This window comes from Sarcophilus harrisii, chromosome 5 (assembly GCF_902635505.1).
Source record: "Sarcophilus harrisii chromosome 5, mSarHar1.11, whole genome shotgun sequence".
Classification (NCBI taxonomy): domain Eukaryota; kingdom Metazoa; phylum Chordata; class Mammalia; order Dasyuromorphia; family Dasyuridae; genus Sarcophilus; species Sarcophilus harrisii.
The window spans coordinates 176,881,234-176,907,481 of NC_045430.1; the positions used below are offsets into that span (position 1 = coordinate 176,881,234).

At 36.1% G+C, this 26,248-nt stretch overlaps 2 protein-coding genes and 1 pseudogene across 3 annotated transcripts in view; 2 read left to right on the top strand and 1 right to left on the bottom strand.

The window, feature by feature from the left end:
• The window catches only part of LOC116419376 (protein FAM71F2-like), a 43,618-nt gene extending 41,651 nt beyond the window's left edge, over positions 1-1,967 (top strand). Inside the window, exon 6 of the mRNA XM_031939023.1 lies at positions 1,898-1,967. Coding sequence (XP_031794883.1) covers positions 1,898-1,941 — 44 coding nt within the window. The 3' untranslated portion in view covers positions 1,942-1,967. The remainder of the gene's footprint in view (positions 1-1,897) is intronic.
• LOC116419375 (protein FAM71F1-like) lies at positions 1,906-24,473 on the top strand. Of its 2 annotated transcripts, XM_031939019.1 has the most exons (8): positions 1,906-1,967; positions 2,433-2,690; positions 3,491-3,675; positions 5,602-5,860; positions 6,492-6,616; positions 8,851-8,906; positions 19,173-19,342; positions 23,865-24,473. In XM_031939019.1, the coding sequence occupies exons 2-7, from the start codon at positions 2,439-2,441 to the stop codon at positions 19,340-19,342; spliced, it is 1,047 nt and encodes a 348-aa protein (XP_031794879.1). In that variant the 5' UTR covers positions 1,906-1,967; positions 2,433-2,438; the 3' UTR covers positions 23,865-24,473. The 2 variants fall into 2 exon arrangements, with proteins under 2 accessions (XP_031794879.1, XP_031794880.1); XM_031939020.1 differs by lacking the exon at positions 2,433-2,690 and having other exon boundaries at positions 1,907-1,967.
• Positions 22,155-22,799, bottom strand: LOC116419377 (annotated as a pseudogene).
• Positions 24,474-26,248: the final 1,775 nt, after the last annotated feature.

Sequence of the window (26,248 nt, forward strand, 5' to 3'; positions counted from 1 at the left end):
TACAAATTCTTTTGAGATACCTCACGAAACCAGTCTTTTCCAACCTCAACAATGTCTCATTACTGATTCATATGCTAATTCACACTGAAATTTCACAGATTCAGAACAACTGTGGTTCTCTCCATCCCTTGTTGTTCTTATATTGTTATCCCAAGACCTAGTTCCCTCATTTACTACAACATTAATAATCTTGTCAAAAAAAAAATGGAAATGAGCTTGGTTTAACATGACCAGTTTGCCACATTGGCTCTTTGTAATCCTTGCCTCCTTTTCTAGATATTTATCAATCAATTCAATCCAATTTAATAACCATTTATTAAGATTCTATGATGTCTCAGCAGTGCTACTGTGCTAAGCTCTAGTGATACAAGTAAGAAAAAAAAACAGGCAGTTCCTGCCCTCTGCACATTAAGGGTGGAAGGCAACACACACAAAAAGTGTGGAAAAAAGGAGAGAAGAATAGACTGCCAATGGGCAGCTGTTGTTGTGTCACAGTTCTCTTTAATTGTCCTGACTCAGTTTCTCTAATTGGTTCTGCCTCAGTTTCCCTAAATTGTTCTGCCTCAGTTTAACTGTTCTGCCTCAATCCCCTTAGTTGCAAACACTCCTTCCCCCACCCTCCCTCCCCCTCTAGTTCATTAAGATTGAGGACCACTTGATCTAAGGTTATAAATTGTCAATGTGAGACTCAAGATAAGGGGCAGTTCAAACTTCCTGGCTCCTAACTCCTTCTGTCCTCAAGAATTTATGGTCTTACCCCTTATCCTGTCATTGTTCTTCTTTATCCCAATTTATCAGAATGTCCGATGTCTCCCACCACCCTGTCAGAACCAAATTGATAGTCCGTTCCCACGCTCAAGGTTCTGACTCTGCCCCTGCTTTGGTTTACTCCTGTAGCTGAGCCATGTGTGTATATATGCCACTGAGAACTCACATTCACTACTAGATACTTTGAGACAAGAGTCCTATCTAGTCAATCAATTAAACTCTTCAATAAATAAAATATTAAAAACTCTCTAATCTCTATCTTGCCTCAGTTTCTCTGGCATTACAGGGTCATCATGTTCCTTGGAGGAAAAAAAAAACTTTTTTGTTGTTCTCTGCTTCATCAGAATTTTAATCTGGAATACAATTGACTATATGTGTTTTCTTCAACAGGGCTTTAGTGGGATATGCACACCAACTCTCCTGCTTGCCAAAGGAGCCCAATTAGTTGTCCTCTAGGCAACAAATAGCAACAATGCATTGTTTTTATATGATCGTACTTAGAGAAAAGCAAATTACAGTTTTTCTCTGGGATTACATAGATTAACATAGATTGATCTAGTCTACCAACAAATTGGTATGGCATAACCTCTGTGATTATTTGCTACCCTGCATTTTCTAGTGATATCAGACTTCATAGTTGGACTTTATTCCCTTGCTGGAGTTCCTGATAGTGAACCCAAGCATCATACTGCTTCCAGTATCAGTCTGTGCTCTTCTTAAGCTTTTCTTTCTGTTGTGTTCCTAATTTAGGTGACATGCTGGTCATAGATTTCAAAATCTTACCTTCCTTCTGATGTGCCAGCATATGGGTCAGTGTTGCCCAAACATCAATATGTATGAATGTTTGCAGGCATGGAGATCTGAGGAATGGGAGAATTTGGATGAAATTATGCCTGTGTGCATATATCATAGAGAGGGGCAAAGACTGGAGGAAAATCATCAGTTTTGGTTCTGTTTTTGTTTTGGTGGATGTTACCTAAGATAGTGCTGTTTCTGAGGGCTAGCTGGCATATTGAGGGCCACTTTTCCTGGCTATTGTCAAAGTAGGGATGACCAATAAATTGTGAACTCACTACTCCAGTATAATGATCTATCCCTGCCTCAGTGATTGGTGGATTTTGTCTTGCAGTGTTGAACAGTGGCTCACTACATTGTCCACAATATCCTGTGTAGGAAGGTCAATTCTGCTCACATTTAAAGTAAGTCTAAAGCATTTAAAATTCAGATAAATTAGAAAATAGTATAAAGGGAAGAAAGAACCTCCTTCTTTATCTCTCTTATGAAAGCAGCAAGGTTTTTAATTATCACAATAGCTCATAATTATATAGAATGTTAAGATTCACAAAGTATTTTATTCATGACTCTCAGATTGTTATTATAAATATTTTAAGTCCCATTTTACAGATGAAGAAACTGAGGTTCAGAGAGATTAAATGAATTGACCATGGTCACACTGTCCATCAGCTTCCAGATTTTGACTTGAATACAGGTTTTTTGACTACTAAGTCCATCAGTACTCTTTCCCCCTACACTATACTCACTATCTTCGTGATGTCATCCATTGTGAGCTGACAGAATTTCCTGGGCCTTGATGAGCAAACTCTAGACAAGTGGAAGAGGGAGTGTCAGATCAGGAACTTACAATTGGCCCCTTGACTCTACAGAGAAACATGTTACCATCAACTCCTTTAAGTGAAAGACCCCAGTGGACGTCAAAGAAGACACTGGATATCCCAAGATACTATCAAGCCTACCATTCCCCTGATGCAACAATGGTCATTAGGGGCCTCCCACCTGCAGTTAAAGAACCAGATCCTGGAGTGGGACTTGGGGTAGAAGAGGGGCTACTTTGCAAACTGCTTCATTCTCCAGAGTTTAACTTGTTTCCCAACTCAGCTGTCTTTGAAAGCAACTTCATCCAGGTATCCTTATCTAACAATTCAAACAAATTCTTTTCCCGTCTCTCAAATATTATATCTAGGAGCTACCTAAAACACTTATGTGAGGCTTGGAATACCTGGGAAAAAAGGGACTGAGAACTCCCCCAAAACTCAAGAGGTTAGATCCCAAGTCCCCCTTTGTTGGTATATACAGGATAATGGTGTCATCCACAACAGTTCCACTATATAAGGCACTGAGTGTGAACTTTCAGGTAGAGATCAGTGGTCATTGCACACTGGGGGATGATCAGACTGGAACTTGATATTTCAGATTGAATATGAAATTTCATAAAAATGATGAGTCCTGCAGTTAAAAGAACCATGTACCTAGCTTTGAATAGTCTAAACCAGGTTTTCAAGAGTCTTAATCTGGGGTCCGTGGTATCCCATTTGGATGGGGGGGGGTGGAATATATCTTTATTTTCACACGAGTTTGGTTTTCTTTGTGTAATCCTCTATTTCATTTTAAGCATTTAAAAATACGATTCAAAGAAAAAATTCTTAGGCTTTACCAGACTGTTAAAGGGATCCATGACACAAAACCGATTAAGAACTCTTTTTCTTATAGACAAATTAAACAATTATTATAAGAAAGTCAGAAGTAGGTTAGATGGTTGAAGAAACACTTTGGGACTGAAATTTTCTTGAGGAGTTAACAGTACGGACTATCTACAAGTCAGCTGAAAAATGACTCTCAATTGATTTCAACCAACATGGTTGAAAGTACCTTCTACCCCTTCTTATTACATGTCTAGATCCATGTCTTTGGGGCTGCTTTTCAGGTCTCAAAGTTCAAGAATTGGAAAAATATCTATGATGCATCTACAACTATGGCTCTTGGTGTGACCTCATCAGTGGCTTGCTTGCCTCTTCCCAACATCCTTCTGATGGCCAAAGTTAAGTGGCCCAAAGGGCAATCTCCAAAATGGATCAGTCCAACAGAAGCACCAACTATCACCCTCAAAAGGTAAGAAAATTAATGAGGGTGAAAGAATGAAAGGGGATACCATTGAGTGCCTGAGAGGAAGTATGCCTTAAAATTGAATTGCAGTCATAGAATGTTAGATCTGGGAAAGACATTAAAAATCAAAATTTTTCAGTTTATACTTGGGAAAACTCAGGTCTCTGGGACCTTTAAGTGATCCTCCAAGATATTGATCAGGACTTGGCCACACTAGAATTTGAACCTAAGTCTTTTAGCTCTAAGCCTAATGCTTTTTCCACCATGCCAGAAACACAGATAAAGAAAAAACATAGAGAATCCTCAAAAGCTGTAGTGATTTCTGGTCCAATAAGTTAGACTTACAATGTCAGAATTTTAAGACAATCTAGAAATCATATAGTCAAATTCCCTCATTTTACAAGGTAAGGGGGGAAAAAAGACTTGGTGAATGATGAAAAGGACCAGGAGTGTGAAGACAGACCACCTGGAGAGAGAGAGAAAATAATATAGGAATTAGAGACTGACTTCTATTATAAGAAATTTTTCTTTCCTTATCATGAGATGTAATGGAAATGAAATGGACTTTGAGTAAGTGCCTCTAAGTTTATTTACTCATTGGTAAGATGAGGGGGCTAACTTAGACAAATTCTAATCTTTCTTTCCAGTCCTAAAATTTACCTTAAAATAAAATTGTTCATTGTTTTAAATGCTAGGAGTATAAAGAAAGGTCAAAGACAGTATCTGTTTTCAAGGAAATCACAGTCTAATGAGGAAGACAGTATACAGTTATGAACAAACAAGTTTTATATATATAGGTTAAATTGGAGTAATTGCAGAAGGAAGGTATAATCATTAAGCTAAACCAAGAAGTCTTCTAGCAGATAATAAAGGTTTAATGGAGACCTGAAGAAAGCCAGAAAAACAAGAGGAAGCAGGAAATTAGAAGAAAGTGGGTTTAAGTATGGATTGAATGAGTTGAATTACTCCCATATTCTACTCCCATATTCATCAGTCCATGCCTCTGCATCTCATTAGTGAGGAGGAACTATTTGGGATTGAGAGGTGGGAGGAATGACCTTTACTGGATCCCAACTATTTTGTTTGGTAAGAGGGATGTGGAGGAGATAATAACAGTGAAAAAGTCTAATATTACTTTTTTTTCTATTTTTCTCTTTTGGTTTCCTTCCTGTAAGATAATCCTAACATGACTGTCCCTGCTTTTCTGGAGTCCTGGATTCTCCCTCTTCCCCCAGGAAATCTGTAACATTCTGGCTACAATTAAATTTGTGGCATTGGAGCTCCTAGCAAGCTACATAAAATGTGACAGAAAGTGGAGAGCCTCTAATCTAGCATCAAACTTCACCAACCCTGTGTGTTATCCATATTGACCCTTAATTTCTAGAGTCTGGACCCTGTGGATTTAGCTAAATCTATATAATTGCCTAGATTTGTCTGCCCAAAACTGTGTTATCTGCAGACTTTCCTGCTTAACTAAATTCCTGGTCCTGAGCCTTCCTAGCCAACCTTGACCTGATACTGCTTATGCCCCAGAACCCTCGTTTTCCTGATTTCTCTCTTTATTAATTATCTTATCTACCTATGTCTGTCTATTCATCTATCTCTCCCTCAGATTTTTTTTTTTGTTTTTCACTCTTCTTTCCCCTTTTTCTCTTCTCATATTTTCTTCCCTCTCTTTTACCTCCCACATTTTCTTTTTCCCTTTCCCTTCTCCCTTCATTCCCCCCTTTTAAACTATTTCCCTTCATTCCCCTTACCCATTTTTGCCCTTTTATTACCTACAGTTGTCTTTTACAGGATCGCTTTATGGGATTTCATGGAGAAATTCCCTATTATGCTACTGATTCTGCTGATTGGGGATATGGTCCTATCAAAAAGGATAAATTCTACTGTGGAACGGTTTTCATTTTGCTTCTTCTCTTGTATCCCCAGAATTCTCCCACTGAAGTTTGTGGAACTCCAAGTTTATGACTGGTCCCAGAGAATCCTCAGGGTCCGGACAGTCGCTGAAAAAATTTACTACCTAAAACTCCACTTGGACCACCCTGCGGTTGTGTTCCAGTTCTGGGTCCGCCTGCTGTATATTCTGGAAAGGGGACTGTCCATTACTACAAAAGACCCGAGAATTCATGTGACCCACTGCCTGGTGCCTAAGGCTCCAGGCAAACTTGCTGGAAATGCCCCAGAAACAGTAAGTGGGATCTCTAGGGTCCTAATCTTCAAACTAGCAAGAATCAAATCATAGGATCAAGGAAATAGAGGTTGCAAGGAGCTCAGAGGTCATTCATTCTAGCCCTCTAGAGAGAGACCATTGCAGGGGAGAACTGTTTAGATTGCTCAGCTTGCACACAGCCTTTCCCAATTTTTGTTGTTTGTTTTTGATGGTTACAAATGTAAGGATCTAATGTAGGTGGTCTATCGAGTCACTATACAACTGAAGAAATCTCTTTGTACAACTGAGATTCATCTAAATATGGAGTTGGTTTTTTCCCTTAGAGAAATAGAAATCATTCTACTCACATGAACAGAAAGGATAACACTTTATCTAATACAATAAAAAGAATCCAGTGGAAACAATATATTTAACAGGTAGGAATCCAGGCCTGAAGTGTGAGAAATAAATAGGGTCTCCAAATTCCAAATGAACCACTAGCACAGCCACTTCATGGAGCATATTTTGGGCTCCATAGTAATTAACTAGGGAAATAGTATTTCCTCATGACTGGGGGCTCCATAATATGGCAAAGAGGCAACAGGGGTCCCTTTCAAACCAAAGAGAGTGTAAGCCTAGCAACTTTACTATATAATTTCTTTCTTTCCAGGTTGAAATTAACATACCACTACCTGCTGGACCAAGTGAGAGCCTGGCTCTCCTTATGGCCCAGGGGGTATCTGAAGCCTCTTCAAAGAATAGAGCAAACTTAAGGAAGCACAAGAAAGCAGCTAAGTAAGTGCATCACACCTGTCATTCTTTTCTGACATTAAGGCAGACAGTAGCTCCACAGGACTACTGAGGTCAATTCCAACTCCTCCCCGTGATATGTCAATATGTCCTTGTTCTCTGTGAATCACCTTTTTCTGGTCTTGCAATGGGCAATTCAACTTAAAGCTCCAGAGACTTGAGTCAGTTTGATGGGGGGGAGGAAGGAGAGAATCTAGAACTCAAAGTTTTCAAAACAAATATTAAACATTATTTTACATGTAACTGGGGAAAATATTAAACTAAATTAAACTTTGTTTTTCAAATCATTTCCTCAAGGACTCTTTTAAAAAAATTTTAACAAAGTTTTTTTTTTTTTTTAAATTTTGAGCTTCAAATTCTCTTCCTCCCTTCTCTCCCCTCTGAGAAGGTAATCATTGATATAAATTAAACATGTGTAATCTTGTAAAATATATCTGCACATTAGTCATGTGAAAGAAATTTAAAAAGACCTATGTTTTTTCTTTATCTGTTATTCTGGCATAGTGGAAAAAGCATTAAGCTTAGAACTAAAAGACTTAGGTTTGATCTGTTACTATGTACAATGTTCTCCTAGTTCTGTTGATTTTACTTTGCATCAGTTCATGTAAGTCTTTCCAAGTCTTTCTGAAATCATCCTGCTCATCATTTCTTATAGCACAATAATAACATCATAATCATATACCACAACTTGTTTAGCCATTCCCCAAGTGATGAGCATTCCTTTAATTTCCAATTCTTTTGAACCACTCAAAGAACTAGTATATTTTGGTATAAATAGGCTAATAGAGCTTTTTTCTTTAACTTAAAATTTTATGTAAATTCTTAATTGACATTTTTTGTAGTTATGTCACAATGATTTAAAAATCCTAACTCTATCCTTTCTATTACCCAATTTAGTTATCTCTTATAAAAGAAATTTTAAAAAGAAAGGAGGAGAAAACATTTTAACCCCTCCCCCAAAAAAACAAACAAACAAAAATACAAAAAACCAATAGATCCAAAGCATATATAACATTCCATGTCCATGGTCTCCCATCTTTGAAATTTTAATTGGTGTTTAAAAACTAAATAGATAACTCTGAATTTTTATAAACTTATTTATTTAAAACTAAATATGAAATAAAAAAAAGCAAAATAGAAAAACCGAAAGAAAAGAGAGAAAAAATTTGTCACATGTCCAGAAGAACATCAGGGAGGATTCAAAATATATAACAATAAATTTCCATTTCAAGAAAGCATATATAATGATAGAATAGATTATATTCATGTGTCCATCTTTGCTTCCTTGTAGGTTTTTATTTTGTTCTCTGCTGTATACTTTTTACTTTATTCTTTTTTTTCCCTCTTTCATTCCACCTCCCCCCCTCCCCCCCACACCTTTCCCAAGCAGGCTACAGTTAAGCACAGGTACATTTATATATATACATACATACATACTCACCCCCCCACACATACGCACACTACATATATCTATATACACACATACATTTACATTTACGCATATGTGGATATGCATCTAAAACAATATTAATGTGGCTACATAATATAGATTAAATAGTCTTAAAAATTAATATAATGAACAATTTCAATCCCAGAGAAAAAACAAGGAAATGAATTTCCTTCTTTTTCCTGGAAAGGTGAGAATTCTAGGTACAGAACCTTACTATATCGATTAGTTTTGCTTCATTATTCACTTTCTCCTAAAGACAGACTTATCAAATGAGTAAGAAGGGAAGTAAGTATATCTAGAAATGATGTGATTCAAAAAGCATCAACAAAACATGAATAAAAAATTGTATTTAAAAAATTTAACTTCACTGAAATCCTATGTTGTTGTTTTCTTTCCATGGAGAGGTAGGCACTAACTTGATGGCAATCAAGACTGTTTTTACATTTGGGATATATGCAATTTACAACAGAAAAAATGAATAAATTCTTCCACTTCCATGGAATGTGAACAGATGGAGAAGTACCCACTCCCTTCTCAGCAAAGACAGAACTTAGTTTTTTCTGTCCCTCTCCCCTGGCTTTCTCACTTTTCTTGTCATTTTTAAGTAGGTCATATTCACCAATATAGCTATTTCCATTTATATCTGTGTCTAAGACATTTGCACTTGGAAGAACACTATTGGAAGCCAGGCTTGAAATAAGATTTCAATGCTTTTTCCTTTTCCTTTTGTCTTTTTTCTTGATCCTGCCAATATTTTCTGGATCATCAGAACCAATGATGTCAGCATCACAGAAGTCATCAGAAATGTTTGGACAAGCAACTCAGGTAAAGCAGAATGCGTGACACACTCCTCTCTGTATCTCTTGATTCTCTGTCTCTCTCCTTTTCTCTCTCCTTCTCTTCCTCTCCCTTTCTTCCTCTCTCCCTCTGTCTTTCCCTCCCTCTCTTCCTTTCCCTTTTCCTCTCCCTGTCCCTCTCCCTTCCCTCCTCCCCCGCCTCCCTTCTCTCTTTCTGCTTTGAAAATCTACCAAGTAGCTTCCCTTCCTGACTTTTAAGAATTTTGTCAAGGATTCAGTGATTAATCTTTCAGGTTTAAGGATTTGGAGTGTTCTTTAACCCCTCACTCTCCTTTGTATTCTCCTGATTTCAATAAGTCATTAAAGATAAAGAATCAAGCCCTGGAATCATCAGCTAGAAACCAAAAAGATAATTTAATTCTCTGACAACCTTGATTTATGGGGTTGGCTTTACTTAAGGAAGTCCCAAATACGGTATTTCAGGGATTGAGGTCCACCTAATAATTGCCACCAATTTAGATCTTGTCCTTCTGTTGTGTCAGGAATGCCTCCAGACCTTGTCTCCACCTAGATTTAATCACTGGAGACAAGCCTAGAATAAGCATATGATATAGTACAAAGATAAAAAAAAAGTGCCAACATAGCATCTTCTCAACTCACTATGCATCCACCCATCTCTGCCCCCAGATCAATTTTTTCTTAGCTTATAAGAGAGAAAACTGAGGCTCAAAAACATTAAGTGAATTGTCCAAGATCATACATCAAATAAGAGATAAGCCTAAGATTTGAACGTCAGTCCTCTGATTCTATATCCAAGATTTTGGGCTCTATCAAGTCAAAAGACCTTAGCACAAAGATCACTTTATTTGCTATGTGTAGAGGAAAACCTTTGTATGTAGATGACATTCATGGACACAATAAGTATTCAGTATTTATAACATGTCATACACTGTGCTAAATATTGGAAATAGAAAGAAAGGGAAAAAATCACAGTCCTGCCTTCAAGGAACTCATATTCTGATAGGAAGACAGCATATAGACATCTAAGTATATACTAGATATGTACACTGAAAGGTGTAATCTCACAAGAAGAGGCACTATTTAGGAATACAAGAAAGAGAAGAAAAAATAAATTGATAATGGGGGTGAGACAGAAAGTGGGAAAAGTAACAAGTTCTCTTTTGAAATACTGAGTTTGAGATCCTTATGGGACTTCCAACTCAAAATCCAAAAAGGAGTTGTTAATGCAGGACTATAGAATGGAGATTTAGTCTGGATTTATAGAGCTGGAAATCATCTGTATAGAGATGATAATTTAACCTATGAGGACCAAATCACCCAGGGAGACAGTATAGATTAAAAAGAGAAGAGGGTACATGATTGAACCTTGAAGGAGAAACAAAGACACATCAAATAGGGAACTATAATTCTCCACTGGGATATGGCACTAGAGGAGCAGCCAGTTACTTCCATGAACATTGGAGTGTCACTGGAATAATGAACACCACCAGTTCCCTGCAAATTGAAAGTGCTCAGAATGTACCTCCTTCTTTTATATATTTATATATTTACTTATATATATATATATATATATATATATATATATATATATATATATATACATATACTCTTTTTATATATTTACTAGTTACCATTTAAAATCTAGGGGAATGGATTAGCTCCCACATAAGATTTTTTAAAATTACCTTTAAAAATAATCCTGTCTTACCCACTGAGAAGGCAAGAAAAATAAAAAAAAAGAAAAATTACAAATATGTATGGTTATTCAAAACAAATTCCTGCATTAGCCATGTCCATAAAAAAGAAATGAACGAAAAGACAGTATGTTTCTACCTTAGTCTAAGTCTGTCACTTTTCTATCTAAATGTAGGTAGCATGTTTCATTATGAGTCCTTTAGAATTATGATCAGTCATTGTATTGAAAATTCCAAAGTTTTTCAGATATGATTATTTTTACAATATTGTTGTTATTATATAAATTGCTCTTTTGGTTCTGTTCATTTCAGTTCATACAAATCTTTCCAAGATTTTCTGAAATCATGCCACTTATAATTTCTTAGAGCACAAAATTATTCCATCATATTTATATAATCAGAACTCAATTAATGAGCATCTCCTCAGTTTACAATTTTTTTTGCTATAATAAAAAAGCTATAAGTACTTTTTAAATATATTAATCCTTTCCCTCTTAAAATCTGTTTGGGATATAGTAAAACTTTTATTTTTATTCTGAGCTTAAGCACTAAATAAAATTAATATTTACCTATATACATAGAAAATAAAAATATAATTATACATGAACCTATAGATCTCTATTATGTACAATTTATTTTACTTTTCTTTTTTAAAAAGTTCAACCTTGGACTTTCAAAGATATTCTGCAGGTCTATTCTTTTTTTTGCCTTCCTTATATTTTCTTCTCTTCATTAAAAAAAAAAATCCTAAATGACTGGCTTTCTTTTCTCCTCTTCTCCTTCTTCCTCTTCTTCCTCCTTCCTTTTTCCTCCTTCTTCCCCAGCACTATCTTCTCATTGGCCAAGGGGGAGAAGCGGAAAGAAGAAAAGAAAAACAATAGCATACCAAATAATTAAGCAAAACAAATTTCCACATTAACTATATCCAAAAATATGTATCTTTCCCCCTCTTTCTCCTTTCCTCCCCTCCTACATCTCTAGGTAACATGCTTCATCATCAGTGCTCTGGAATAATGTAGTTAGACATTGCATTGATTAAAGTTCTCAAATCTCTCAAAGTTGTTTTTTCTTCATAATGTTATATCAGTTGTTATCTTGGCTCTGCTTGCTTTACTTTATTACTTTATTAGTTCATACAGATCTTCTCAGTTTTCTCAGAAGTATCCATGTCATCATTTCTCACAGTGTAATTATATTACATTACATTCCTTTATCATCCCTTGTTTAGCCATTTCTCAATAGATATGTATCACTTGGTTTTCAGTTCTTTGCTACCTCAAAAAGAGATGCTAAAAATACATATTTTATATGTGGAGGTCGTCTTCTTCCTTTTAAAATAACTTATCACAATGACTCTAGTATTTACTCAGTTGGATACTGAAATTATAATTCCTTTCCACCTCAGAGAATTGACTAATCTAAACCCAGTGATTCTCAAAGTATGGTCCATAGAATCCTGGGGGTTTCTGAAACCCTTTGAGTTTTTATTTCTAATATGATAAATATTTATAACCTACATAAACAAAACCTGACAGATAAAGAAATTTATTCAAGTGAAACTAAAAGTAAACTATAACCTCGTTAACATCTAAAGTTTCTAAGAAAAAAACATAACCATTTCTGGTAAAATAAGTCTTTTCAATCTTTTCCCTTCTCTGTCTGGCCCCTCATACAGGGACAGATACACTCAAATACCTTTTGCAGCTGAGCGCAATCAAATATACCTGGTCTTCAAAACAGGGTGGCAAGGTGGGAATGGAGGTAGGGAAAAAGGAAGTCACAATTTACCATAATCTACCTGTACCTTCACAAAACTCCCTCAAAGCTGTAATTCAAATACTTGGCTGCCTATCAGGCTAATCTGATGGTTCACCTCAGTACTTCAGGCCTCTTTATTGTCTTGGGGGATGTTAGAAACCTAGCAAGGAGGGAGGAGATGGAAGCTTGGGGAGGGGCAGGAGATACTTGTCTGTATGATGCCAGACAACCCCATCCTAGTTCTAGGTCTAATGAAAGATCACAATTCCACTATGAATTGGTATATTGTCTTGGAAACTTGGTGTGGCTCTCCTACCCACACCCACACCCACACTCCCAAAAATCCATTTTTCCAAGAGCAACCTAGATTGGAATATCTCTAAACTTAGTTAACCCAAATGCCAGAAGAGAACAGAGGGATGTTAGAAAGTGAGGACAAGTAAAGCAGTACAGTTTTAAAAGGAAACTGCAGAATAATTTTTAAACAAAAAGTGGCATGGAATATCGCTTTTATAGACAATCCTCTTTTTGTTCCCCTATGTGTATGGAAATGCTTTTTTTTTCTTCTTTTTCTTTTTTTGATATTTAAGTTTAGAATTGAAAAAAAAATACAAATTTAGCTAGGTACATGATCCTGGCCCCTAATCAAAGCTTTTCAAGTTGATAAAGCTTTGTATTCTTTTGGCATAACCTTTCAGAGGCCAACATTACTTCCATTCCAAAAGTATCGCAGGGATCCTTAAACTTTTTAAATAGGGGGCCAGTTCATTGTCCCTCAGACTGTTGGAGGGCCAGACTATAGTAAAACCAAAAACTTTTGTTTTGTGGGCCTTTAAATAAAGAAACTTCATAGCCTTGGGTGAGGAGGATAATTGTCCTCAGCTGTTGCATCTGGCCGGGGGGATGTAGTTTGAGGACCCCTGATATAGACTTCTGTGTATATATTTAACTGCTTCTACTTAGTCCTCAGCCCTCTGCAATCTGGCTTTTATCCTACATTCCTCTCACATGACACTTTTCTAAGGTTAAGAGTAATTTCTGAATCATCAAACCCAATGGCCTTTGCTAAGTTTCCATCTTTCTTCTCTGACTTTTCCAAGCATATGACATCATTTGATCAGTTCTTTTCTAGACTTTTGTGACATTGGTTTTCAGACTCCCTTTCCACCTTTTTGGCTTCTTCTTCTTTTGTTTCCCTTCTCCCATCTCTTATATGTAGGCTTCCCCAAGTTTCTGAGTTACTCATCTCACCTTCTTAACATACATTCTCTCCCTCAATGAGGTCATCTATCCTCATTCTTTCAACTCAGCTTTATGATTTCCAATTCTCTAACTTCAGTGAGGACATCAGCTCTGGGCCTGAAAGGCTAGAATATATTCCAAGTCTCCCAATATCTCAAGTCCACATTTAAAACAGAGTCTACCATCTGTATCCTGAAACTTATTTCTTTCCCTAACTTCTCTAGTTTGCTGTTTTCACTGACTGGAAACTACAGAGTCAACATCATCTCTTCCTTTTTTGTTGTACCTCTTCTCCAATCAGTTGTCAAGCCCTGCCCATTCTACCTTTGTAGGTTTACTCGCATTTATCACAGAATCACAGGTTTAGAGCTACAAGAGACTTGAGAGGCCATCTCGTCCAACTCTAATTTTTTTTTTTTTAACCGAGGCAGTTGGGATTAAGTAACTTGCCACACAGCTAGTAAGTGTTGTATCTGAGGTTGAATTTGAACTCGTCTCTCTAATTCCAGGCTTGATTCCATTGCACCATCTAGCTGTCCCTCCAGTCTCATTTTACAAATGAAGAAACTAAGTTCTCAATTTCTATAGCCCACTTCCAGTGATGCCATTCCTGAAGTTTGACTCCTTATTATTCCCTGCTAAGAATGCTACATAAATTTCTTACTCACAGAGAGCTATCTTATATAGCACTGCCAGGGGAATAATACTTAATGTACACCTCTGATTATGATTGCCCTGCTCAAAATTCTTTTTAAAATAAAATGTATTTACGTTTTGGTCATGTATACTTATTGTGTATCTAATTTATATTTTAATATATTTAACATCTACTGGTCATCCTGCCATCTAGGGGAGGGGGTGGGGGGGTAAGAGGTGAAAAATTGGAACAAGAGGTTTGGCAATTGTTAATGCTGTAAAGTTACCCATGTATATATCCTGTAAATAAAAGGCTATTAAATTAAAAAAAAGAAAGAAAGAAAAAAAAAGAAAATGTATTTAATATTTTCTCCAATTATATTCAAAACAATTTCTTTTTACATTTATTTTTAAGATTTTTGAGTTCTAGGTTTTCTCCCTGTTCCTACCCACAATTAAGAAACCATATGTGAAGTTATGCAAAACATTTCCATAAATGTCAAGTTGTAAAAGAAAACATGGATCTTCCACTCTAATGAAAATAAAAACCCTCAAGAAAAAATAAGTTAAAAGGTGTGAGAGACAAATACAGAATGCTCCCATCTGTATTCAGATAACAATCAGTTCCTTCTCTGTGTATGTATAGGATTTTTCATCATATATCCTTCAGAGTAGTTGTGGATGAATGCACTAAGAATAGTAAAGCCATTTACAATTGGTCATCTTAGAACATTGCTTTTATTTTGTATGTGGTATATTTCACTTTTCTTGAGTTCATAGAGGACTTTCCAGGGTTTTTTTTTTTTTCTGAGAGCATCCTGCTCATTATTTCCCATAGAACAATAATATTCTATCACAAATACACACCACAATTTATTGAGCCATTCCTCAATTGATGAGCATCCCCTCAATTTCTGATTTTTTTTTTTGTCATAAGAACCGTTATGACTTTTTTTTTTTTTTTTGGTAAGTGTAGTTCATTTTCCTTTTTTTTTTTTTTTAAGTTTTGTTTGTTTGTTTGTTTTCCAAATCTCTTTTGGCATTCATGCCTGATAGTAGTATTGTTAGGTCAAAGGATATTCATATGGATGAATTTGCAGCCTTTTGGGCATAAATCACATCTTTTGATCATTTATCAATTGGGGAATGGCTCTTATTTTTTATAACTTTGACTTACTTCTCTCTATATTTGAGAAATGAGGTCTTATCAGGGAAACTTGCTTTGAAATTCTTTTTCCAATTACTATTGCTAATTGTATTCCCCCCCCCCATTTATTCTCTCTTCTTTTACTCTGTCCCTCCTCAAAAGTGTTTTGCTAATAATGAGGTATTCCTTCCCCCAATATGCCCTCTCTTTTATCACCCCCTTTCCACATCCCATTCTCCTATGTTCTTGCAAGATAAGTTACTGAGTATTTGTTATTTCCTATTTGAGCCAATTTTTATGAGAGTAAGGTTCACTTGTTTCCCCTCTCCTCCCCCTCTTCCCCTTCACTGTAAAAGTTTTTTTTAACAGCAGATAATTTGCACCATTCTACTTCTTCCTGTCCCTTTCTCCCAGCACATTCCCTTCAGTTCTTATTTTCATATTTTTTAAAAAAGATATTATCCCTTCATATTTAACTCATATCTGTGCTATCTATATATACTCCTTCTAACTGCCATAATAATGAGAAAGTTTTAATGTTGAAAGCATCATCCTCCCATGTAGGAATATAAATAGATAAATCTTATTAAGTTTCTTATATTACTTTCCTGATTGCCTCCTTATGCTTCTCCTGAGTCCTATATTTGAAAATCAAAATTTCTAGTCAGCTCTGGGCTTTTCATCAAGAGTCCTTGAAAATCCTCTGTTTTGTTGAATGACTAGCTTTTCCTCTGAAAGATTATATTCAGTTTTGCTGAGCAGGTGATTCTTGGTTGCAATCCTAGCTCCATTGCTCTCTGGAATATCATATTCAAGCCCTCCAGTGTTTTAATATAAAAGCTGCTAAATCTTGTGTTATCCTGACTGTGACTCAACTATACTTGAATTTTTTTTTTCCCTGAATGCTTGTAATATTTCCCCCTTAACCCTGGGAGTTATGGAATTTGGCTATATTCCCAGTTTTCATTTTGGAGTCTCAGGAGATAATCAGTAGATTCTTTTAATTCTATTTTCCCCACTGGTTCTACAATATCAGGACAATTTCCCTTGATAATTTTTTGAAAGCTAATATCCAGGCTCTTTTTTGATCACGACTTTGATTACAATTTTTAAATGATCTCTCCTGGATCTATTTTCCAGGTTAGTTGGTTTTTTTTTCAATGAGATATTTCACATTTTTTTCTATTTTTTTGGTTTTGCTTTATTGAATCTTGATTTCTCATGAGATCATTAGTTTCCATTTGCTCAATTCTATTTTTTAAGGAATTATTTTCCTCAGTGAGCTTTTGTACCTTGTTTCTCAATTGGCCAATTTTACTTTTTAAGGCATTTTTCTCATCGCTTTTTGCATTTCCTTGTGCACCTCTTTCAGTTCTTTCCCTAATTTTTCCTCTATATCTCTTATATGATTATCAGAGTCCCTTTTGAGCTCTTCCATGGCCTGAGCCTAATTTTTATTTTTTCTTTTTTAATTATAGCTTTTTATTGACAGAACATATGCACGGGCAATTTTTACAACATTGTCTCTTGCACTCACTTCTGTTCCAACTTTTCCCTTCCCTCCCTCTAACCCCTCCCCTAGATGACAGGCAGTCTCACACATATTAAACATGTTAAAGTATATCTTAAATACAATATATGTGTGCAGATCCATACAGTTCTTTTGTTGCACAAGAAAACCAATTTTTATTTTTCTTGGAGGCTTTAGATATAGAAATTTTGACTTTGTTATCTTCTGAGTATGTGTTTGATCTTCTTTGTCATCATAATAAATTTCAATTGTCAAAACTTTTTTTTGTTGTCTCCTCATTTTCCTTGCCTATTCCTCTGCTTATAACTCTTTGTTAAAGCAGGATTCTGTTTCCAGGTAGAGAATGCACTGTCCCAAACTTCAGGGATTTTGTGCAGCTGTTTTCAGAGATCCTTCTAGGAATCTTACCACAAGTATTTTTTTCTTCTGGAGCTGTTAAGTGTGTCCCATTGTGACTGTAAGATCTAGCTTTCTGGGGCTCCACTGACCAGGACTGCACTATGACCGCATACCAGACTCCCACCCCTTTACCACAGACCCTCTCCACTGACCTTCTGAATCCTCCCTGGTATCCGCAGGCTGAGAGGTCCAGAAGCCTCCAGCACTGCTGCTGATTCAGAGGTCTCACCTTGCTAATGCTGGGGTCCCAATAGAAGCTGGGGCCAGAGCTGGGCTTGCACACTGGAGTCTTACTCTGGTTGCCCAAACCTTTTCTGCTGACCTTCCTTTATTTAAAAGAATTTGGAGCAGTTCAGGGGAGAGAGGTTGGGCAAGTTTCTTGCCTTTACTCTGCCATCTTAGCTGTCCTCAAAATTCTTAAAGAATATTTAAGGCACTTCATAATCTGGTTCCATCCTACTTTTCCAGCCTTATCTCATCATACTGTCCTCTAGACTTGGCTATTTCTGTTCTTTCCTATGGTTGGGATTCAATCACAGGATATCTTCCTACTTGAAATCATCCTTGTCCTTAAAAACGAAATGTAGGGGTCACCTTTCTCATAAAATCTTCCTAAAACATTGCATTAGTCAGAAGTAATCTCTCATCCTTTGCATCTCTAGTAGTACTTTGTATTATAGCTACTTGTATAGATATGTTATCTCTCCTACTGCTAGACCTCAACTTGAGGTCTTATCCATTTTTGCATTCCTCTAACTCCTAGAATAGTTGCTAATCTATATTGGTTGAACTATATATAAACCTCCTCTCTACATAAGCAAGCATACAGGCCTTTGTTCTGAATATATTGAGAGGCAAATTTAAATATTTAGAGGTAACTACAGAGTAAGAGGTCTGGAAGTATTTCTCTAACATCCATTTATTTATAAGCTATATAGAGCTGAGATCGTCAGATTTTTTTTTTTTTTTTTGTCTTCATAAAGGACTTCTCTATGTAGAGGCATCATGTCATAGGTAGTGATAACTGAGAGAGTTGGACTTGAGTTCAGATTCTGCCTTTGATATACTAGTTGTATGACTATGGGCAAGTCATTTAAACTCCAGTCCCTCAAACAACTCTCTATGTCATATGAAGTGTCAATCTGCATTGGGGAAGGGAGTTTTCATAGGGAAATTTCTCTATATGAATGGAATCAATCACAAATCTGTATGAAAAAAATCATCATGATTGATACATTTAACATCAGGGTTTAGTATAACAAGAATACATCTTAAACATGATCATCATGATATTTTGAGAATGGCTTTTAGGATCATCAGATAAGCCAGGATCCCTGGGATCATAACCCTCAGTTATGGTTGACTGATGTCAGTCAAACCATCTTAAAATATCATTGGCTCTCCTGCTTTGCAACTGACCTCTTTATTTTTCATTCTTATTCAGTGTCCCACACATAACAGCTCCATCTGTAATAGGAATAAGGTGGTTGGACATGATTTTTCAGGTGTTTCCCAGGTCTAAATCCTATGATTCTACTATTTCCTTGGGTCATAGACTTTGCTCTTGGAAAACCAAACTGCAAGAGTCACAAACTCGAGTGCTCAGCTAGCTCTTTGTAACGAGGAGCAAGAATCTCTATAGAAAATAGCAAACAGTTTCAAAGTAAATTTAGTTAATTAAATTAATAAGTAATTTCTATAGCATAAATAATTTTTTAAAAAGGAAATAGAAGAGGGAGTTTTGCAAGCCACTGAGAGACATAACTGTATACATAGACATAAGTATACAGAGTTAGACATAACCTGTATGGTTGAATGATCTAACCTAAAAATAAAATTCATTGAATTTTGTTTTTTAATATCTAGAACAAGAATTTTCCTCCCAAGAAAGCAATCGAAGAAATGAAGGAGATGTATGCTTGAGAGACTCTTTCTCTCACAGTATGTGGGAAAGAGAAAATCCCTCTGGGCCACAGCCACTGTCTCTCCTTAGCACCCTAGCAGCCTCTACTTGTTGCTTTGGTCCAAAGCCTTAGGTAAGATATCTAGACTAAAATTGTTCTGCTATAGTGAGACTGGTGTTTTTTGTTTTTTTAGTTTTAAATATTTTGGTTTTTTTTCTAATTATATGTAAAAACAATTGTTAACTTTTTTTAAATTTTGAGTTCCAAATTTTCTACCTTCCCTCCTCCACTTCTCCTTCATCAAGAAGGCAAGCAATTTGATATAAGTGAAACATATACAGTCATGTAAAACATACTTCTATATTAGTTGTGTTGTCAAAGAAAATACAGACCACAAAAAATACACACAAAAGCAAAATACGGTAAGCTTCAATCTGCATTTAAATGCTTATCAGTTCTTTCTCTGGAGGTGGATAGTATTCTTCATCACAATTTCTTGGGAATTGTCTTGAATCCTTGTATTGCTGAGAATAGGTAAGTCATTTACAATCAATCACCATACGATATTGTTGTTACTGTGTACAATGTTTTCTGGTTCTGCTCATTTTACTTTGTGTCAGTTCATATAAGTCTTCCTAGGTTTTTCTGAAAACATCCTGCTTCTCATTTCTTATAGAATAGTATTCCATCACAATCGTGTACCATAACTTGTTCAGACAGTCCCCAATTATGGACATCTCTTCAATTTCCAATTGTTGACCATCACAAAAAGAGCTGCTATATTAAATATTTTTGTACATATAAGTTCCCTTTTTTAAAAATCTCTTTGGGATACAAATGTAATTGTGGTATTGCTGGGTCAAAGGGTTTTTATTGCTCTTTGGGCATTTATAGTGAGATTTGGATTTGAGGTTTGGTTTTTTTTTCCTATAGTGAAATTTTTAAAGGCCTATATGATACCTTGGGTTTCTCTTCTGATATCTGGTCACAGGAAGCAAGTGCTGAAGTCTTAGAACCCATAACAAGTATTCCTAACCTTCCTTGCTAAATATTTCACTTGGTGTCGTTGCTGAGAACCTGGAGTCCTCTGGAATTCCTAGAGAGACACTTTGAGGTTTCACAGAAGTAGTTTCCCAAGTGTTCCACAGGAGGGATGGGGACAGAATCTATTGTCTCATTTACTTCAATGGGTACTCTTAACTTCCCTATGGGAAACATGTTCAGGCGTTGATGAGTTGTTGATCAGCACAAGTGGAGGGAGTTTCCCCACATCAGTGGAATCACAGAGATGGATGAAAAAACAATAATGATAGTGATACATGGAGAGTCATATCAAGGTTTGAAGTTAGTTTGGATGAGAATTAGGGAAAAGAATAGTATATCTGAGCTGATTGGGGGGGGAAGGAGAGGCAGGATGCTTATGGCTTCAGCCCCCCTTCTCCCTCCTCTTCTTACTAAATAATATCTTGTTCATTATTTCATTATTGGACAAGGGTTTATTGAGTAGTTATATAATAAATGTTTGTTGAATTATCTGTTGTTTGAATCTGAGAAGTAGAGAGTTCCTGGGTAAAACATATGGTCTTCTTGGTTCAGACTAGGTCTCAATGATCCTTTTTGAAATCTGGTCATTTCAATTTAAGGCCATGGCTCTTAATGATTCAAAATAAGAAGACTATAATTCAATAGAAAGAATGATGGTTTTGGAGTCAGAGGGTCTGGATCAGATCTTTCTGAAGTTTACTATCTCTCTGACTATAGACAAGTCACTTATCATTTCTGGGTGTCTTGATTTCTCCATCTGTAAAATGGGAGATTGAACCCAATATAGCTTTGAGGCCTTTTTCAGATCTACATCTGGGATCCTTTGACCCTAATTTGAATTCTGATTTTGCTCTTATCTGAGTTACTTTGGCCAAATCACTTGAGCCCTATGAGCTTTAGTTTCATCATTTGACAAATGGGAGGTTAGACTTCATGATCTCTAAGTAGCTCCTTCTGGCTCTATATCTATGCTCCTCTGGGAAATGTGGCACCAATGGTAGAGCCAGATACTTTGCATAAATGGATTGCTTTTTTTAAAAAAGCAATTCAATATCGTATAAAAGAGACAAAGTATTCTCATGTCTCAGACTTCAGAGTCACATTTTTTTTTTACTTATGTATCAATATTATATCTTGGGTTGCCTTAAAATGTGGTGAATGATGCAGTATTAGGAGAATGCTTATTTCCTACTACAAATCATAGTCATCTAGAACAGAGGTGGTAGAGAACTTCTTTTTTCTGCCTAGGATCATTTGGACATTTATAACATCATTTGCTGCCCTAAAAAGTTATTTACTTCTAGAACTTGAGCTGTTGTAACTAGTTTTTGTCTCATTACGTGTGGGTTTTTTGTTTTTTTTTTTACTTAATAACTTTTTATTTATAGAACCCATGCCAGGGTAATTTTTTTACAACATTATCCCTTGCACTCACTTCTGTTCCAATTTTTCCCCTCCTTCCTTCCACCCCCTCCCCCAGATGGCAAGCAGTCCTATACATGTTAAATAGGTTACAGTATATCCTAGATATAATATATGTGTGCAGAACCGAACAGTTCTCTTGTTGCACAGGGAGAATTGGATTCAGAAGGTAAAAATAACCTGGGAAGAAAAACAAAAATGCAAACAGTTTACATTCATTTCCCAGTGTTCTTTCTTTGGTGTAGCTGCTTCTGTCCATCCTTGATCAATTGAAACTGAGTTAGATCTCTTTGTCGAAGAAATCCACTTCCATCAGAATACATCCTCATACAGTATCGTTGTTGAGGTATATAATGATTTCCTGGTTCTGCTCATTTCACTTAGCATCAGTTCATGTAGGATCGCCAATCCTCTCTGTACTCATCCTGCTGGTCATTTCTTTCTTTTTTTTTTTTTTTTGTCTGAAAAGCATTTATTCCCAAGTCAAACATTGGGATTACCAAGCCCCATGACCAAGGGTGGGGACATTACACATTAGAAGGGCCAGGCTCATCTCGGTTTCTTCTCTTGACATCCCAGTTGTAAACCCGGGCCATATTGACTTCTGTGGTGGTAAACTGATCCCGAAGAAAGTCCAGGTCTTCCTCAAGTGATTCCAGATTGCTGATGGCAGTGTAATGGTTTTTCTCCAAGAGGGCCTGAGCTTCATCAATGTCATACTCGAGCATCACATTGGCCCCTAACCACAGGCAGACTTTATCAGTTGGAGGAACTGAAGCTTTACAGTAGAGGTTATCAGCCAGTAAGAATCTAGTCTCTAGGGGCTCTTTGGTCTCTTTTTTCTTCTGCATGTATTTTAAAATGTGTAATGTTTGTTTGATTTCAGGAATTTGATTTTTTAGCCTTTTTTTCTTCTGAGTAAGGTTAAGTTCCATAAACTTATACTTCTGATACTGCTCATCCAATTTCTTGAGTACATTATCTACAGTCTCATTTCCAGGCTGTTTCATAAAAGCATCTACATCTTCCACGAACACAGCCTCGGGGATGCCCAAGTGCCCTTGGAGTGTGCTTGGGCCCGCTGAGTCGCTACCGCTCAAAGGCTCCTTCGTTGTCGCCATCTTGGAAGCTGCTGGTCATTTATTACAGAACAATAATATTCCATAACATTCATATACCACAATTTACTCAACCATTCTCCAGTTGATGGGCATTCATTCATTTTCCAGTTTCTAGCCACTACAAACAGGGCTGCCACAAACATTTTGGCACATACAGGTCCCTTTCCCTTCGTTAGTATTTCTTTGGGGTTATACACATAACACATATACATATACACATATATGCACAGTTTGATAACTTTTTGAGCATACTTCCAAATTGCTCTCCAGAATGGCTGGATGTGTTCATAATTCCACCAACAATGTATCAGTGTCCCTGTTTTCCCACATCCCCTCCAACATTCCGCATTATCTTTCTCTGTCATTCTAGCCAATCTGACAGGTGTGTAGTAGTATCTCAGAGTTGTCTTAATTTGCATTTCTCTAATTAATAATTACTTGGAGCATATTTTGATATGGCTAGAAATAGTTTCAATTTCTTTGTCTGAGAATTGTCTGTTCATATCCTTTGACTGACCATTTATCAATTGGAGGATGGATTACCTTTGGTTTTTGACTCATTATCATCTATGGTTGCCTGAGCAAATGATTTTGAGGGCCTTATATGTTCCTCATCTCTGATCTAGAACGTTAAGGTTTATAAAGCACTTTCCTCACAGTAAACTTATAAAGGATAGGTTTATATTATAATTTATAATATAATAAAGTATATTATCCTTTTTTTTAAAAAAACATGAAGTCAAGCCTGAAAGACAGGTTAAAGTGCTGTTAGTAAAATCAAAGTCAAGACTCAAACCCAGAACTTCTGATTCCAATGTGGGCACTGTTTTCCTTACGTCACCCTATAATAATAAAATTTTCATGGTAAGAAAGACTAAACATAGGGTTTTTTAGTTGTGACAAGAACAGATCATCATAAATGGGCTCTGTTTTATATCCATTCAAAGGATTAGCTCCTTTTTTATTTACATACTCCAGTTTCCAGAACAAGAATTCAATTGCTAAAGTTACTATATTTATTTGCATATTATGCACACTTTATTCTATGTTTTTTGGTCCTAAATTAGGGGGTACGGCCATGATCATACAATGGATTTTGCAGCAGAAAGTATTCAACAGCAGCAGAAAAAAGAGATGGTTGGCAGAACAATCAGATGGCTGACAAGAGGAAAGGCAGTCTGAAACTGTCCAAAAAGGTGGCTGATGGCCATGGAGGGACTCAGGGTTACCCAGCAGGGATGTCTAGGAACAGCAGAAGCTAATAATAACAGAAAACTGCAATTTCAGTCAACAACGACAGCAACTGGTAACCAGAAGGCAGAAAAGACAGGTGACAGCAGAAGCAATAACTAAACATGGACTCTAGAGTTAATTAATGCTCAAAAGAAAATGACAACAATGGAAATGAACTCAACAGCAATGGAAAAGATGAATTTCAAAGCTGCCCCAAAGGAGTACAAAACTAAGAATATCAATGTAGACTCTTAAAAATTATCATGGAAATCGAACGAATGATACTAAAATGGCCAAGCTACACAACTACTCTGATGCTTTGTTTTTAATGAGAAAACTAAGGAAAAGCAGTCTGGACAATTAAGAAGTCATAAAGGCCTTCTTAATATGGGCGTTGTGATAGGAAAGCAAACAAAGCAGATATAGCTTGTCATATTTGGAATTCAGTCCCTCTCACTTCCAACTTCTAGAATCCTTAGCTTCCTGCAAACCACACTTCAGGTGCTACATACAAACCTATCCCTATTCCGTCCCCATTAGTGCAGTTCATGCACTTTCTGTCTGTCTATCTGTCTCTCCTCACTCTCACTCTCTCTCTCAATTATTGTGCATATGATATTTATCTGGGTACATGTTATGTACCTTTGGTAGAGCGTGAGCTCGAATAGGGCAGGGGCTTTTTTGTTTTTGTCTTTGATGTATCCCAGTGCCTAACATAGTGTCTTGCATATAATAGGCACTTAATAAATATTTGTTGAATTGAATTGAACCCAGAAAAATTAAACATGTGGAAAGGAATAAAAAATGGTTTATAAAATCCCCAAACTGGGAGAGATTTTAAAGGCCATCTGCTCTAACCTCCCACCTAATGCAGGAATCCTGCCTCCTGATAGCATCACATTCCAGTCAATACAGACCATCTAATTTCTGCCAGATATCTTGGGGAAAAAAAAAAAGGGAGATAGGTAAATTTTTGTTTTACATATATTGTTATGTCAGCAACTTCATGAGGCAGGTATGGCAGATGTCTTTATGGCCCTTTTCTTCAAGATGATAAAATGGATTGAAAAAGCTCAAGTATATAGATCTGCATTAGGGCTGCCTGATTCCAAATCAATAATCTTTCTATTACATCTCTTTGCCCTCTTGAATTAGCTAATAAACTGCAGGACTTAACTGTAATTGTCTCAGGAAAAGCACAGGAAATGGGGGAGGAGAGAGGGAATTGTTCCAAAGCCTAAAAGAGACCAAGCTGTCCAACTCAGAGTTGCACAGTTCAAAATTTAAATGAAAAGTTAGTTATATTAAAGTCACCTAAGGTATATTATATATATGGAAACACCAATAAACATATAACAATTTTGACACTAAAAAGACAGTAAATTGGGAAAATTGGGAAACTTAGGGCTTGATTCACTTCTCTCTGACTGATCTTAGACTATGCACTTTTAAGAGAGAACTACATGAATTAAACACAAAAGGGAATAATTCATTCAAGTTCTTCTCCTTATTCTACCTACCACTTCAAATATATAATTATTAATATTTTGTTCTCTACATAGAATTGCATTATGGATAGTGGGGAGAAATGACAAAGAATTCGAACTTTCTACCAGTACAATCAACTTCCAGGGTTCCAGCTATAAGACTGAAAGATGAAAATCAGAATTAGGTGGTCATCCTGTAATTGAAGTCTCTGTTCTGGGCCCCTAGTAATTTTCTCTTGTTTTCATTCTTTCCCTAGTTAGAATGCATAGGAAGATAGAGGTCTGAAGATCAGGGGAAAAGGAGAGATAGAAGAAAGAGTAGGTTTCAGAAAGGGGAAGAAATAAACTTATTTTGTAAATAATTATGTTTAATGGTTTTAATTTTAATCATATAGCAATTACTAAGTAATTCTCTTTAAATCCCTACCATGATTCTTCATCCATTTTTTGGTAAATTCTGTTTTTATTCTGAAGTTAACATAAAATAAGATGAGCATTTCTGTATATATAATAGAACAAAAAAGACTATACACAAAACTACAGATATCTATTATGAACAACTTACTTTTTCTTTTAAATACATAATAAATTTAAACAATAGATTTCAAAGCTGTCATGCCTGTCTATGGTTGCTTCTGACCTTCCTTTTTTTTCCATTTCTTTTTTATAAAAGATGCTTTGATGACTGTCTTTCTTTTCTTTTTTTTGTTATTTTATACTTTTATCTTCCC

Coding starts and splice junctions, on each gene's coding strand:
- LOC116419375 (XM_031939019.1), top strand. CDS start 2,439: ATGTTACCATCAACTCCTTTAAGTGAAAGACCCCAGTGGACGTCAAAG. Junction 2,691..3,490: donor TTGAAAGCAACTTCATCCAG/GTATCCTTATCT, acceptor GCTGCTTTTCAG/GTCTCAAAGTTCAAGAATTG. Junction 6,617..8,850: donor AAGCACAAGAAAGCAGCTAA/GTAAGTGCATCA, acceptor CTGGATCATCAG/AACCAATGATGTCAGCATCA.